Source organism: Alosa alosa, chromosome 22 (genome assembly GCF_017589495.1).
Source record: "Alosa alosa isolate M-15738 ecotype Scorff River chromosome 22, AALO_Geno_1.1, whole genome shotgun sequence".
NCBI lineage: Eukaryota > Metazoa > Chordata > Actinopteri > Clupeiformes > Clupeidae > Alosa > Alosa alosa.
The window spans coordinates 16356036-16373578 of NC_063210.1; the positions used below are offsets into that span (position 1 = coordinate 16356036).

At 41.7% G+C, this 17543-nt stretch overlaps 1 protein-coding gene across 4 annotated transcripts; it reads left to right on the forward strand.

Moving 5' to 3' along the window:
* The first annotated feature begins 139 nt into the window (after positions 1–139).
* LOC125287664 lies at positions 140–3387 on the forward strand. Of its 4 annotated transcripts, none has more exons than XM_048233617.1 (7): positions 140–354; positions 577–687; positions 1098–1165; positions 1253–1286; positions 1532–1574; positions 1707–1768; positions 2812–3387. In XM_048233617.1, exons 1-7 carry the CDS (start codon positions 277–279, stop codon positions 3094–3096), a joined length of 681 nt encoding a protein of 226 aa, XP_048089574.1. In that variant the 5' UTR covers positions 140–276; the 3' UTR covers positions 3097–3387. The 4 variants fall into 4 exon arrangements, 2 of the variants coding, with proteins under 2 accessions (XP_048089574.1, XP_048089575.1); XM_048233618.1 differs by having other exon boundaries at positions 577–651; XR_007192395.1 differs by having other exon boundaries at positions 1098–1286; positions 2355–3387.
* Positions 3388–17543: the final 14156 nt, after the last annotated feature.

Here is a 17543-nt window from a genome sequence, read left to right on the forward strand (position 1 = left end):
ACTTGTATCGCGGGGAGCCAATCACATCGGTGTATCTGATGACTATCCAGTTGCGTACAGAGTCATTTGAACTATGCCCGTTGATCACGCCTCTTGTGCAATAGAAGATACATAGCAGACTCCCCAGACCAATGTTCAATCTTAAAAGATAACTCTTATGGTAACTCTTATGTCTGATCACCATTCTTGTTTTACTCAAGCTTACGCATCTAACTTAAGTTAACAATAAATGTACAAACATAGCAGATAGTTGTCTTGTGTCATACTTTACATTACATGAAACTTCAATACAACGTTATGGGAAATATTTGGTTTAGTGGTCTCTTGACTGTTTTGGGAATTCCGTTTACTCAGGTAAGAAACATTATAAAACATTTCTAGTAGAAAGGGTCATTATATTTCTGTTGCTCTCAAAAATGTCATAATTGTCATTGGTCATTGTCTTGTGTCTCTAGTCATTTCAGTCTTTATGGCTGTTTCCGTCTCTATTGTGTCTCTGTGGTCAATTAATGGGCCTTTGTGGTCATTTGTTATCTCGTTGTGGTAATTTATGTGTTGATATATTGATTGAAAAAGGGTAGGATTCAGGTGGAGCTCCACGAGGCAACCATTGCCATCACAGAAGAAAATGGACTCTCTTTTAAACTGAATGTCAGAGTAAAACAAGGCAACAACTTTCTTTCTGCAGTAAGACACACTCACACACAGACACACACACAATGACTAAAAAAGCAATGTCTGCAATACCTTTGATACTGTCTCACAAAACAAATATACTTTATTTTACAGTAACATCACCAATCTTTTGTTGTCTGTTCTGTACAATAGATAGAGTTCAGAGTTTAGTTCTCTGAGTCATAAGTCGGTTCCATCAGTCAGATTTTAAAAAACAGAAAAAAAGACAATGCAGTACTTGCATGTGAAAGTGACTGACTGATGGGCTGTTTCTGCATTAAATCCTGTTTCAATGTTCAAATGATGAACCAAGCTGTGTGAAGATTCTGTGTGATTTGGCTGTAAAATGGCACATTCCCACACAGAATTGTTCCCTCTTCTGCAATAAATATGACTAATAATACTCTCACTGTCACTTACAGAGCTTTGACATTGCTATGAAGATTGAATTTGAGGGAAACCGCCTGGTTCTGGTCTCTACAGATGTCAAGTACAACACTAACATCCTGTGTAGTACTGTATGGTATTGTACATGCTGCACTGGTATTGGTAATAACTTGCTGTAAAACTTTTTCAGGTGTGATGTTCAATCTGGCTGGTCTCGGATAATTGTAAGTAAATGGTACTATACCTGACAAAGTTTCATAGTGGAAGGTCGCCAAGCAATGCAGAGACGCAACTCACAGCATTTTTGTATAAATTCACGCCACAACAATGTGAAGGGTTGTGTAATGTTTTACAATGGCTTCAAACTTGATTTATACGTTTATCATTATCAAGGAGGGGAACTATCTATTTTAGAAGCATTTCTAAGTAATAACAATAGTAATAACAGTGACTGTTTTGTCTGTGCAAGGTAAATTATGGCGTGACACGGGGGCTTAGAAACTACTTGGACAGTAAGCAAAAACAATGGAAATGGCAAATTTACTTGTCTGATAGTTAACAGACAGCTTGAATTGGATTATAATTTTGTGTGTGTGTGTGTGTGTGTGTGTGTGTGTGTGTGTGTGTTTGTTTGTTTGATGGAGGACTACCAATACCTCTACCTGAAGGAATGAGCTTCACTGCGACAAATATTGAATATCATGATGTAAGTTAAGAAAACATCTTGAATTAGTTATACTTTACACTAAACATCTCTAGATATTTACTAACGCTATCAGATCAATTTTATGTCAACTTAACTAGTTTACTATACTTGATTCAAAACAGTTAATGTTACAGTATATACTTTATTCATACATAACATAGTTCACTAAAGGCTTTTGTCAAATATGAGTAAAGAAATGTCCATGCAATCAATATGATTTTTTTTATCACAGCACTGTTAGATATTTAACATAGATTTACTGCACTAAATGCTATGACATATATTCATGATACTATTTGTACCCCTTCCACCTGACTCTACATTGGTACTTTGCGTCCTGATACTACACCAATATTTAGCTGACACTAGTTGTTTTAACATTCTACAACCTGACACTATCTGATATTAGCAGTTACAATATGTTTCTACCCTCATTATCTGTTACATGTTACTACATATCTTCAGAGTGTTAAGGCCTCTGGCCTTATTTCCACAGTAAAATCACAGCTGTAGCGATATCCTTTACCAAACCACCTCCCCATTTATGTAATATTGCTGAAATACAACCTGTTATTGCTCTGTCCAGGGCTACTTGGTGCTGAGAGGAAACATGAACTACACTCTATAAGGTGGAAAGAAACATGCACCAGAAGCTTGATGGTGCTCCTCTGAACTGACACTTTTGTTCAAAGCGATTTATAAAATAAAACAATACAATATAAATTAACAGTAAACAGAGGTGTGGACTCAACTCACATGGCTCATTGAGTCATTGGCGCCGCCAGACGTAATACTCTACTGTGCATACATCTTTTCAACACTTTATCATTCAATCATTTAGTATTAGGCCTACAACAATAAAAATAGCTTGTGTAATGTCTTGATTGAAACATGCCTAACAACGATAGCCTATGTTTGGGGCAAAAAGAGCTTGCGTACCCCCACCATCCGACACATAAAAAACGTAACACCTGGACCGCGCCATTGCACTGCTGAAAAGGGCAATAGATTGTACTGAGAACTCTGCCTTTCTACACCATCAGCTGGCTCTGTGCTACAAGAGGAAGACGGACCTGCTCCATGGAGACGCAAGGGGCAGAGGGCAAGAGGTCAGACAGCTCATCGGACAGTGCATGTACCACCTGCAACTGGCCATCACTCTGAGGTCAGACTTCCTTTTAGCCAAGGCTGACCTTGCACTCCTCTATGGGAAGAATAAGGAGATGTTCAAGACCATATTAAAAGAGGCTGAGGAGAAAACTGACATGCTTCAGATTATACACCATTACGTGTACGCTTTGGGAAAAGCTTTGTGCCCTCTGCAATAGCAGCACTGAACAACAGGTCACAGCGGTGATGGATCACTGTGCCGCCCTCATTCCTCTGTAATGCCAACTGGTGATGGTTTTCCTGTTTGTATCTGTGTAATGTGATGTATATGTGCTGTATATGTGCTGTTGTGATATATGTGCTGTACATATGCTGTTAACATCTATGTGGGTGGGGTATGTGGTGACAGGGTGGTGGGTGAAGCACCGTAACTGTGTGTACCTATGTATTTCATGTTTGTGAGGCTTGTACGGTATGTGAAAACAAATTTCCTATGTAAGGACAAATAAACTAACTAACTAACTAACTAACCATTTCTGTGGCGAATTACACCATTACCAAAACAAATCTGAGACACAGGCTGTCCACCACTACACAGAGTGTATGAGACTTGGGCAAGACACACATTTTGGGAAGCAGAGTGCCTACCAGCTGAAGAAAATTGCATCAAATTGCCTCAACAGGGATCCCAGTGATGGAGAGGCTCTTGGGATCTTGGGATTCATCCATAAGGCAAAGGGGAAGAAAAGTGAGGCCATTGAGTACTACGCGAAAGCCCTGGAATTTGATCAAAACAACGAGGAGTATCTCAATGCCCTTTCTGAACTTGAACAGTTGTCTTTGCAGTAATTCTGCTCTCATGTCACATTAAGAAGAAAGGCTGAATGAATGGATACACATACATGATATTTCTCTAAACCAGGGGTTCCCAAACTTTTCCACGACAAGGCCCCCCAAATACCACTAGGTTCTGGCCAAGGACCCCCTTCATGTGTCATTAAACTTATCGACAATACTACGGCAAATGTAAAAATACATTACGCTAATCCTAATACTTATTTTAGCCACAAGCACTTTGCGATGGAGCATACAGTGTGTAAAAATTGTATCTGCTATATGAGAGCTATCAATCTACTATTATTCCCAGTCATTATCATAGAAAATATAATGTTCAGATATGCGACACATTATTATAATGCCATTGTATACTGTAACAACCGTCATAGTAATAGGTGTAACATCCTGACTGTATGTCCCCTAAGGGACACCGTAGCCCCAGGGCACTCTCACGGTACTCACGCGAGATTTGCGTGTGATCTGAATGGCGGAATAAACTACCAGTCACCAGTGCCGTATGCGTCTCAGTTATTGCTATTTAATAGCGTTAAAGTATTTAGCCGGTGTGCAAATATTACATGGTGTCAGAGTAGAGGCTCGAATAAGTACCCTTCATTTAAGATGGACAGTTTCGGCGTTCCAGCACCTAAGATGGACTGGGATTCACCGAACTTGCCTGAAGCGTGGCGACGTTTCAAACAACACGCGGAGCTGATGTTCTCCGGACCCCTGCGTGAGAAACGCGAACAAGACAAGTGCAGCTACCTTCTCTTATGGATTGGAGAGAAAGGACGGGACATTTATAACACATGGACACTGGACACTGAGGACACCAAAAAACTCAAAACATATTACGATAAGTACAATGAATATCTCACACCAAAGTCAAATCCGATATTTGCAAGGTATCGTTTTCATGAGAAAATGCAAGGGACCGGGGAAACGTTCGAACAGTTCGTCACCGACTTAAAGTTGTTAGTCAAAGACTGTGGGTATCCCAATAGTGAGGAGATGGTGCGAGACCGCATCGTTTTCGCAACAAACTCACCGCGAGTGCGGGAAAAACTACTTATCCATGGCACGGAGCTAACAGTCCCGCCCACAGCCAAAATGCGGTTAGGTGCCGGATGTAAGATTCCCATTCATTTGTCCCATTGACGTTTGGAAAAATCCGTATCTAAAGAGTTTTACAGCATGTCTTAGGCTAACCAGCTACGGCATAACTCATAAGCATACAACATATCATTTTGAGTGAAAAAACGAAGAGAAAATCCAAAAAAAAAGTCAAAGGTACAAGACTGTGTACATATTTTCATTTCCGAGTGAAGGAACTACTCATCCCATAAACCACCGCGCCTCACTGAATAATATAGGCAAAATCGGCGCGATTTATTTGGCCATCTCCAACCGGCGACAGCACGCGAACCCTTTCCTCCAAACAGTGATTTTTATATAGTGAATGTGCAGTTAATAGCAGTTATTTCAGGAGTAATCGTGTAAATAATAGTGTTTTGATATTGAATTTTATATTTATCATCGTGTATTTTATATCGTGTGTGTGTGAAAGCGGTTAACGTTAACGGCAGTGCTTCGTAACGTTACCTGACTCATCCTATGCTGTCATCACTGCTCAGTCGGGCTGATGCATGGACTGGTGCATGGTCTGCTCTTGGACCACCATATTCAGTTTATTAATTTGCCGTGAATTATTACACAAAATGTTCATTAAATGCACAAAGTATTCCTAGGTTAATGATTGATATGAATCCAACAGTATGAAGGCTACAGTAGCCTAGCTAATGTTAACTAGCACTGCTAGCAGCATTAACGTTACCAACTTCCCTGCTTAACTCACCACAACTTTGTAGGTCTTGTCCCTCATGCTGGCCCTTACAAAACCCACAAACTGACTCTCGGACACAGAACAGTCAATAATGTGACCCGATTTGAAGTGGCTTTCCCCCCTTTGAACACTCACTAAAACATAATATTAGAGATGCACCGATATGGAATTTTAGGGCCGATAACGATAACCGATATTTATTGGTTTGTTGTGGCCGATACCGATACGATAATATTACTCTTGAAAAAAAATTGTGAAAAGTGATTTGGGGAAAGCATTTAATAAGCATAATTTTATTGCAGTAATTTTACCTACCACCAAATGATGGACAGAACTCATAATAGTCCTCAATAGTATGGCAGTCAACAACATAACAGTAGCCTAGCCCTACAGTATGTGTGGCTCCTTTAAGTGAACCTGTCGTCAGTGAATTGCGAGTGAGTGGCTAGAGAGTTTGAATCATTTTCAGTTAGGACTAAACGCTCATAAACGGCTCAGCTTGGAATAAGCTACTGTATAGCGACCAAATCAGAGTTTGTGAGGGAAACTTAGGTTTAGTTTCAACTGCGGGTAACTGAATAAAGCTGCAACTCCTCAGACTGTATCTTATGTCCGTCTACTCTGTTGCGCACAACCTGCTGCAGCAGAAATTAAAGGCGTTAGCCCCGAAGGTTTTAATAACTTATTATTATGATGACCTGTCTAGAACTGAAGCACGAATGGTTAGCATATTTCTAGGTAATAATACAAAACCCAAGCTAAAGTAATGCAAATATAATACTAAAACACAACTTAGAACTAGGCCTACTTATGTACTCGTCCCACTAACGAGTTTGTTTATTTGTTTCCCGACCAGCCGGTAAAGTGCAAACACACCAGCACAAGACGGCTCTAGATAGGGCTGAGCTCCGCTCTGTTAAGGTTAAATGGCGGATCATTCACGAGAGGATTTTGAGATGCACAGATTCCCAAATGAACGCATATCCACAGATTTTGTTAGAGTGGTGAAATACATTCACACCGCTAACATTATATTGAAGAAAAAATTATAGCCAACCAAGCTCAAGTAGCTCAGTGTAGCAGGACGGACCTTACGTAGGCCTAAATTAAGACTTTAAAAAATATCGGCGCAAATTATCGGCCAGAATTCTGTTATTGGTCCGATAATAATATTTTCATTTTTTCACTTATCGGCTAATAATATATCGGCCGCCGATATATCGTGCATCCCTACATAATATATTTCATACCTGTGTTGCAGCATGTAGGCTAATGTTAGCTGCATTATGTAATGACATACAATGTCGAAAATGCTAAAGGTTAGCCTGTCGGCTACCTGAAAAGTTTGTGTGTTTAAACTAACATTTACAGTGGTCTATTTGATAGTGTATTGGCCCTGACTAAGTTTGTGTGATGTATAAACCCCAATCCTTGTTGATACAAGTACCAATATTCGTCAAGAAAGTTTTTAATCACATTAAGATTTTCGCCATAGGCAGTAAAAGACTCCGCCATCTTTGTCAATATTTTTCGCTGAGAAAGTTTCAAACTATGACCATTCCACCAATCAGAGGCATCACTGTGGGAGCATATACAATCACTTAGTACAGCCGTAGCTGGTTTTAAGTCTACCACGTGCAGTTAAGTTTTTATGGCTTATACCGCAATTGTCAATGGAGAAATTGCATTGAATTGAAATGGACTGTGCAGCTCTATTGACATCACACGTTCTCACGAGCTAGCGCAAACGCAGCTCAAGGAGATGATCGGAGGCAAGGACCTCAATAACGACGCGATACATGCCATAGGCAGAAGACGGGAACCCAGGCGAACACACACAGACTACGAACACAAACAAACACACACGAGCTACAAAGCAAAGCCGAGAGAGTAATCCACAGCACACAAAGACAGTAACAAAGACCGTGTATGTGACCGTTGCAGAGGCCAGCACACCACTAAAGATGGGAGCTGCCCAGCAAAAGGCAAACAATGCATGAAGTGCAGAAAATTAAATCACTTTGCAAAGGTTTGTAAATCGAAGCAACATACACACACAAACACGTATACAAGGAAAGCCATTCACACAGTAGAAGAAGACTCGGACAACGAACATACAGAACTGTTTATTGATGGACTTACAACTGAACACACAGGAGAACAGAACGAACAGGCTTATGCCGAAATTGAAGTCGGAATTCACAAGTCAAAAGTCAAATTTAAAATAGACACTGGTGCTCAGACCATCGTAATACCCGTACACACGATAGACTGTTCAGCAATACTGCTTTGAAACCAGCTACTCAAAAACTCACCAGTTATGGAGGAGAGTTCCTCAAAGTGAAGGGCATCTGTCGTTTAAAATGCAAGCACAACAACACCTCCATCACGCTTGACTTCTAAGTGGTCGACACCAAAGCACCTCCAATCCTGAGAATGAGAGCGAGTGTGGACCTAAAGCTCATCAAGCTGATACTGGCCATGGGTGAAAATGGACTGGAACCGGCGAGCACACACACAGACAGCCTTCTCCAGGAATACGCCGACGTCTTCCAAGGCATAGGTGAGTTCCCTGGTGAGTGCAACCTCCACATCGACCCGCATGCAGCGCCAGTAGTATACCCCCCAAGAAGAGTACCACTAGCTTTACGGGAGAGGCTGAAGCGAGAGCTGGATAAGATGGAGGAGTGCAACGTGATCCGTAAAGTGACTGAGCCCACAGAGTGGGTCAACGCCCTCGTAGTTGTGGAAAAGCCCCAGACCGGCAAGCTGAAGGTCTGCCTGGACCCCAGGGCCCTCAACAAGGCCATCCAGAGGCCCCACTATCCGCTGCCGACGCTGGAGGACGTAACAACAAAGCTCGCTGGAGCAAGGTACTTCAGCGTCCTAGACGCCAGGTCTGGCTACTGGGCCATCAAGTTAAGTAAACAGTCTTCGTTGCTAACAACATTCAACACGCCCTTTGGCAGATATAGGTTCCTCAGATTGCCTTTCGGCATCAATTCCGCCCAGGACGAATTTCAAAGACGGGTAGACGAAACGTACGAAGGCCTCCCAGGTGTAGCTGCCATAGTTGATGACATCCTTGTTTTTGGCAAAACAAAGCTTGAGCACGACAACAACCTCAGAGCCATGCTGAGACGCACGAGAGAGAGAGGAGTAAGGGCTTCTACATACTCGACGCACCCGACCGGTAGCGCGACACCGTGACGTCAAAATGACGTAGATCTTGCTGGCGCGCCAGGATTTTAGCCAGGTAGCGCGAGGTAGCTAACCTGGCAATAGCCAGATGAATTTCGCTCCGCCTAGCTCCACTCATCCATCTGGAACCGATCCATTGAAGTGTTGCTTCAGAAGGCTGGGCCTAATCAAAAAATGCTTGCATATGATTGAATAAGCCACTTGTCCGTCATCTATTGACGTGCTACTTCAACCACTCACATCGAAGCCAACCCGTGGCGCTAATAATAACAGACTCACAGTCGCTTCTACGCTATGTCACATCTATGAAACTCCGCCCTGCGTCCTGATTGGCTAAACCATAAAGTTGGTTGGAGAAATCACTCTCAATGGAAGAGGTCCCAGATGGATGTGAGTGAAGCTAGGCGGAGCTAAGCGGAACGACATTCATCTGGCTAGGGTCAGGTTACGAGGTAGCGCACCACTCATTTTTTTTCAGACGAGTGTGACAAAGCGGAAACAGGAAGATGGACTAGTTCGACGGCAAGCGAGAGTTGCAGTGTTTTGTTACACTCGTGAATTTTTAATAGTTTGCTGGATAAGTTAACAAAGTTACCAGCGAGAGTTGCAACACATGGAATAAAGAGGAAAGAATAGAAACGATTTATTTTCAAACAAAGGATATCAATTAAGGCCTGAACAAAATCTCTTTCCACTTCAGGAAATTACACAAACTCATCCAGCTGCTAGCTAGCTAGCCAGCTAACTAAACTGTTTAAATTATTAAAATTTCCCTCGGGATGACTAAAGTATCTATCTATATATCCATCTATCTATCTACCTGTGCGCACACCTTGGAAACTAGATGATAATGATGGTGGTAGTTGTGAATAGTAGCAACCAAAGTCTGAAGTACCATCACAGAGGCTAGATAATAGCAGAGCCCGTTTACATTCTCTGCTATTAGTGTTTCTTAATGCAGCTTCTTCTGCTGTGTAACGTAATTAGCGTTAATCTTTTCACAACAGCGACACCTCTGTTCAGGAGAATATTGCAACTAGTGTCGTGACCACGACGCGCGAGTATAAATGGTTACTGCACTTCTGTGACGTCACATTGTCGCGCTACCGGTGGGGTGCGTCGAGTATGTGGAACGTTAAAGGCTGAACCCTGACAAGTGTCAGAGATGCGTGCAAGAGGTCAGCTACTTCGGGCATACGCTCTCAAGCGAGGACCAGACCCGGTGAAGGTGAAGGCGATTAAAGAAATGCAGCCGCCCACAAGCAGAGGGGAGTTAGAGACCATCCTCGGAATGATCAACTATCTGGCCCAGTTAGCACCACGTCTCTCTGAGGTAAATGCACCACTGCGTCAACTATTAAAGCAAGACAGTGAGTTCATATGGGACAAAAAAACACGACAAAACGTTCACGCAGATTAAAGAACTGATAACAAATCACCCCGTGCTAGCGTACTTTGACCCTCACAAACAACTGAGACTCCAGGTAGATGCTTCAAAATGTGGCCTTGGCACCGTCATGCACCAGGATGAAAAGCCCATATGCTTCCAAGTCACTCAACAGTACCGAAGTGAACTATGCACAGATAGAAAAAGAGCTGTATGCAGTGCTGTTCGGCTGTATGCAGTGCTGTTCGGCTGCAAGCGGTTCCACGACGGAGGGTGATTGTAGAGTCTGATCACAAACCGCTAGGCGATCCTCCGAAAACCGCTGGCTGCAGCACCACCGCGGCTACAGAGGATGATACTACAGCTTCAGAAATATGACATCCACATCATCCACCGCCCTGTTGCTGACACGTTTTCCCGGAAGTCTATTGAGCACCATGACTGCAGCCTCATGGAGACCATGGAAGCACAGGTACACACACTCATGAGCACCATGCCAGACTACTGGAGAGCAACGGCCTCGCCGAAAAGATTGTCCAGACAGCAAAGCGCATGCTGGACAAAGCAAAAGCTTCAAACAAAGACCCCTACCTCACTCTGCTGGAATACAGGAACACTCCAGTGGACAACCTCCGATCACCTGCACAGCTTCTGATGAGTCGACGTCTACGCTCCATACTCAGTTACCAGCAGGCGACTGCAGCCACAGGTTGTATCCCAGACAGCGGTCCAAGATAGGCGACAAGCATGTCAACATCGTCAACAAGTGTACTTCAACAGAGGCACCAAGCCACTGCCTCACTTACCTGTTGGCACACCTGTCCGCATTCGCCAGGAAGACGGATCATGGAGACCCGCAACGGTAACAAAACATGCACACACACACAGAAGCTACCACGTACAGACAGGAGACGGACAGACTTTGCGGAGAAACCGCTGGCACCTCCGTGCCAACCCCAGAGACGCCCCAGACACCAGGGACACACAACATACAGATATGCAACACGCAGACACGCACAACAACACACAGCCCCCTCACCCTGCACCTGCCAAACCACCTGCGACCCACAGACCAACAGCAGCCTGGTTACATGACAAGGTCTGGACGCATCTCCAGACCAAAGAAAAAAAAGAGAAATGTATTCACTTACCTGTTACCAAAAAAATGTGTTCACTTACCTGAATCCACCTGGTTTACTGTACCTGTTACTTAAAATTAAAAAAAAAAAAAAAAAAAGAGAAATGTAATCACTTACCTGTTACCTGAAAATGTGTTCACTTACCTGAATCCACCTGGTTTACTGTACCTGTTACTTGAAAAAATGAATTCACCTACCTGAGTATACTTACCTGTGACCTGAGTCTTAGAAGAAAGTTACACTTCACTCCTTAACTAGAACACTACCGAATCTACCTTATGTCTACTGCATATTTGTTTACATAATGCACTAATGACCAAAGACCAAAGAATGTACTTTTCAGACTCCTTGTGAGTGCCTTAAGCACAATCACCTTGCTCATGAAGTTATTGAATGCCATATGTTTTAAGTGTTTGTAAGCACAAGAGTTCCATTTACAAAATGAATAGTGTGTGTTTATGAGATGCCACTTTCTCTTAAGAAGGGAGATGTAACATCCTGACTGTATGTCCCCTAAGGGACACCGTAGCCCCAGGGCACTCTCACGGTACTCACGCGAGATTTGCGTGTGATCTGAATGGCGGAATAAACTACCAGTCACCATATGCGCCTCAGTTATTGCTATTTACAGTAATAGCATTAAAGTATTTAGCCGGTGTGCAAATATTACAATAGGTATATTTTAAAATTTTCAAATGTATTTATTTGTCACTTTTATTTTTCCTTCCAACTTGCTGAGGACCCCCTGGCACCCCGTTGCGGCCCCCACTTTGAAAACCACTGCTCTAAACAATTAAAGTGTTTTCTCTTCAAACGCAAGTATTCACTTTCAAAACTGCTTTTTTTGTTTTCCTTATTCATGGTTGTCATGGTGCGGAGGCCAACACAAGACCAACAAAAAGAACACCAAATTCAGGAATCAGCCTTTCAAGATGCAGTCCATGTCTGGACTGAAGGATGCCAGAAAAAGTATTTTAAGTATAGGTTAATGATTGTAAAAACACAGAATGGAACACAATGAAAGGGAAGGTGCTCATGCTTGTAGCGATGTGAACGATGCTTGTAGCATTAAGATGACAATTGCAATCATTCTTCACTTCAAAAGAATTTAAATAGTTTTGCTAGAAAGATTTGCTAAGTATGTTTTATAGAAACCTAAAGTCCATAATAAAATTTGCACAATAACTTGTCAGTGTCATTTTATAAAGTTTGTGCCCACTCCAGAAAAGTGCAACACTGCCCTCTTTCTGTCTGTGACTTTGGATGAATTTGGATTTTTTTAGTCTGGCCATTACATTTCAGGAAGATTACAGTATATTCTAGCTTTCCCTTTAAATTCTTGTTGTGTGATTGCTTACTGCTGTCTTCTGTAGGACTTTTGAAGCTGATAAAAATGCTGATCAAAATGAAATAAAAGTGCTTTTTTGACCGACGTGTGCATCAAAAGTGATTTTGATTAATTTAATTTATTTATTGTTTTTCATTCTGATAGACACAAACATTTTTTTTTTAATGTGGACATACATGGCCTAGTTCTTGAGAAATCATTCAATTTGATAAATTGTGAGGGGATTTGAGTGTTCAAGCAGGTGGTTAGCAAATCCACTAAGGTTTAGTATTACATGCATTTGATTTGATAGAATATAATCTTATGTTTGAGAAATTATACAGTTAAACGTTTTACAGTTAGAAGTAAACATACTGGAACTTGGAAAAGACAAAAAACGATTTGCTAATACATTTTAGTAGTGCAAGCCTTATCACATTTTGTGTTTTTACACACCTGACAATGATTTGACATTCTGAACTTTCTTTCTCATCTCAGTCATCACTGTAATACATAGAGATAGATTTTATTGTACTGTAATTGAGAAGAAATAATAAAGGTCCGCACACTGATTGAAGCTTCCAAACGTGGATTTATTTAGCATGGTGTTTCGGACATGTTGTCCCTCATCAAAAGTGCAATGAGCAACTGTAATTACCATTGATATAATGCCTGATTTGTGATTAAATAAAGTATGTGAGGTGGCTCTAAACGTTAATACTGAACTCTGATGCCCAGGTACACTGTAACCAAATGCCTTTCCTGCTCCACTCCATACAAAAAATGCTTAGTTGTATCAGGCAGAGTAATTGGTAAACAGCAGCGGTCGCATTTCCCTGGAACCATCTGTCAGTCATTTACCAGTGTCATTTCTTAGATTCCCAGCAGGTCCTGTTATCTAACTGGATGAGTCATCTATAATGTCTTTTTGTCCTCTTCTGTTATTACTTAATGACTGTTGGTGGTCACTTCTGGTAAAAAGACGTGAAAACAATATCTAAGTCTTAGAACAGCATCTTTTCCATGCTGCATTTTGCTGTGATCATCGAACAACCTTGTTGACCCTCACCTCTGATTGGTGCACTAAGGAGTTTCTGATATCACTGCACGACAAGGCAACACTACGGAAAGCCAACTGCGTTTTAGAAGACTACCTATGTCCTGCACACAGGTTTTGAATGGTGACCAGATAGATAGATAGATAGATAGATAGATACTTTATTAATCCCCAAGAGGAAATTCAAGGACTGTACAGACCAGACAGAACTGTGCAGAGCAGGAGGGTGAAGGTGCGGAGGAGGGGGATGAAGAAACAGAACAGACCCTCCATGCCCAAGGCGAACATGTAGCACTGACCGCTACCGCTTACGGTGCCTCTTCAACCACCTGAGAGAGGGAAAAAGAAAAGTGGTCAAAGTCGGCATGAAACACACAACAACTCACAAACACACTTGCCGTACTCTACAGCGTTTACTTGTCCTTCATATAACACTTCATGAAATTGAAGTCCAGGAGAGTGACCCACCACAGACCTTAGCTGACCACCTCCTTGGATCTGCCGCAGTTCGCCTGACGCCTCCGAGATGGTTAGTCAGGATGCCATCACCTGCTTCAGCGAGCCCACTGTCACCTGAACAAAGCTGGCAACATGTGAGGATCCAACCTATACTGCTATGAGGGAATGTGTCTGAGCATTCAACCTCCTGAACTATTGAAAATGACTTTATTTACATTTTCTTACGTTAGCCCAGGGGTTCATCTATGTTAATTGAATCTTAATCCTTAGTGTAATGTCAATACTTTGACTAGATAGATACCTATTGTGTATTCCCATGAGAAGTTTTTTTTTTTAACTAACAATGCCTCAGAGCGATGAACAGCTGTTATCAACAATGTTAAGTTTGGTCATTCTTGGGGGGAGCTGTGGCCTACTGGTTAGTGCTTTGGAAGGAGGGTTGCCGGTTCGAACCCCGACCAGTAGGAACGGCTGAAGTGCCCTTGAGCAAGGCACATAACCCCACGCTGCTCCCCGAGCACCGCTGTAGCAGGCAGCTCACTGCGTCGCGATTAATGTGTGCTTCATCTCACTGTGTGTTCACTGTGTGCTGGGTGTGTTTCACTATTTCACAGATTAAATGCAGAGACTAAATTTCCGGATCAAAAGAGTACTTATTCTTTTAATGGCACTGACACGTTGTGTGAAATACCACTGTTTTCAATAAACCGACAGTCTTGTACCAAGTCTGCCAAATGCCTGCTGGTTGAACATGTTGGTAGCCTAACTGATTACATTAACTCAATTATACCACAATTTAGCCATCACAATTTACGCAATACAATAAATAAATGGTCCAGCTCTGGATCACTGAATATTTCTCAGTCTTATATTGCTCTTCAATGTTTTGGCCATGTGCAATTGTATTCTGTTTTTTTTTTCTAATCCATTGATTATTCTACACATGCATTAAAAGTGATTGTGATTTTTAAAATTAAGTCAATAACTAATTTATATGATCATCAATATGATCATGTGATAATCCCCATGTGAACTTCCCACATAGGTACACAAATACACAGACAGGCATTACTTTAACACCTATATATTCCTAATATCAAAATATTAGATGGAAGTGTTAAATGGGCTATAGGCATTTGGATATAATATGCAAAATATGGCCTATAATTTCACAATTTCTGCATCTAATACATTCTAATTTGAAAACAGACACATTTGGACTAGCCTTGGCCAGTAGTTTTTAACCAGTAACTATAGATTCTACTAAACCCCTTCTACTGCACTTTTTACCCCCCCCCCATAAATGCACAAATAGGCTGACACCAGACATAATTTCACTGCATTTCTTACTTCCAGTAACTATATGCATGTGACAATAAACTTCCTTGTATCCTTGTATAAATCAGGGTGCCTTGGTATTCTGGTTTGGCATTAAAAAGGTTTAGAAACTCCTTGTTAGTAATGGCCCTAGGCCCTATCACCCAAGAGGGAGAATAAAAACACTGTGAACACACATTTCCAAGCTTTTTAAATGGGCCTTTGTCAAAAAATCCTATAGGATTCCAATAGAAACAGTCCTATATAGTTTTTTGGTAATATTTCAACCCAAGTAGCCTAACTATGTCCAAACAACATAAACTAGCAAGAAACAACGAGATGAGATACATGTTGTATTTGTCAACAACAGGTAGAATAACCATGGTTGGTGTGTGGTAAATTTTCATGAAGCTGTCATGTGTGGTCAGGCAGCAGCCAAGTGATATAAAGTTCATGAAGAGTTCATGTGTGGCCAGGTGGCCAGGCAGAGGCTGGAGCAGGATGTCATTCACGTGCGCGAACACGATACAGGCCTACTGGGGATTATTTAATATTTTTTGTGGCATCTCAGTGAGCTCATCCACCTATATGATTTATTGAATATACATTAATTGGTTGAAAAAGGGTCTGCCGTTTACATAGGGGGCAGACACCGCAGGGTTGGCCATAAGTAAAAAAGGAGGTGTTTACTTAAGCTTCAGAATCAGTGGCTCAAAAAGTGGGTATGCGCTTTATGCGGCGCATATGGCGCAGCTCCATGGGGGCGCCAAAGCGATGGTAAAAAAATATATATATATATTTGGTATTTTCTATATGTAGCTACTGCTGTCCGTTTCTGAATCATTTCAACATTTCCTCAATGTTTTATAACATTTTAGAGGACTAACAGGCTAGAGGCGCCCTATCTCATAAGATTCCATCATAGAATTTTGACATAGAAGAGGGAGTGGGGGCGCCGTGAGCGCTGGGCAAGCAGATAGGCCTACAAGTTGCCGTCTATGGAAAAAGATGGATACAGCAAAAAAAGCTGTTGGCGGCTAAAAATAGAAAAAGAAAGAGGGAAAGGAGATGGCATGTCAAGGGATGCAACAGCAGTTAAATAAGTGGTCGGTGAAAGGCAACAGGTAGGATTTAAAGTGATGACGTCTGTACTTGGAGGCTTGCAAATATGAATGTTAACTAACTAGCGTTTGTGAAGCATAATGCCGATTGAAATATAGCCTATTCCATTCAGATAGCTAGGTGGCTACCATGCTCATACTGCACTTTTAATGGCCAACTGCAAACAGAAATGTCATGCTAGCAGGAACTCATTACATGTTTCCATATCCTAATAATGAAGGCTCCTTGTAATAACTTAATATTGTGTTGTCAATGTGGTGCAAACAAACAAGGCTAGAGTGCCTATCAGCCTTATCCATTGTGAGCAATAGCTGGCAAAAGGACGTTATGAGAACCGTTTAGACTCTCTTAAAGTGGCAATGCACCATTTATCAATACTTATCAAGAATAACATCAAGTTAAACATCAAATTGTCAGCATTTCTTTTAAAACATATTCAATAGACACTAATGCACAGTAATAGTGTAAATAGTGGGGGGGGGGGAGCTGCGCCCCTGTTCAGAATGCTAAATTAAAGTTAAGAGTCGGTGCTTTTTTCCACGACAGGTGCACACAGAAGTGAATTAGGAGGACTACAGCTGGTCCTAAACCCTGATGCATTTACTCTTATAGTCTACTAATCAAATCCATGAAGGTTTGACCTCATGTTGTTGATTTGTTATGGAATACAGATTTTAGATTAGGCCTTTTTTAATTAAATTACTGGTCCCCATTCTGGGTCTGTCGATCAAATTTACATAGGCTAGGCTAAGTAGGCTTTAGAATATGGAGTTCAGACTGAAGTTTACCCTATTCAATCACAAACATAAGAGGGACAGAATACGATCTGGTAATTTTCCACTATTGGCAAACTAATACATTAACAACCCCGATTCCCCGCCCTCCCCCATGGCACCCAAGTACATGGCACCAGGACAGCGGAAAGCTAGTCACTCAAACGCAACAGTTTCGGTTTCATTTCACCAAACACCAGAAA

Excerpts from the sequence above, each read along its gene's own strand:
- LOC125287664 (XM_048233617.1), top strand. The coding sequence starts at position 277 with ATGAAACTTCAATACAACGTTATGGGAAATATTTGGTTTAGTGGTCTC. Across the intron at positions 355-576 it reads TGGGAATTCCGTTTACTCAG|GGTAGGATTCAGGTGGAGCT; the intron begins GTAAGAAACATT and ends TGATTGAAAAAG. Across the intron at positions 1,166-1,252 it reads CTGGTCTCTACAGATGTCAA|GTGTGATGTTCAATCTGGCT; the intron begins GTACAACACTAA and ends AAACTTTTTCAG.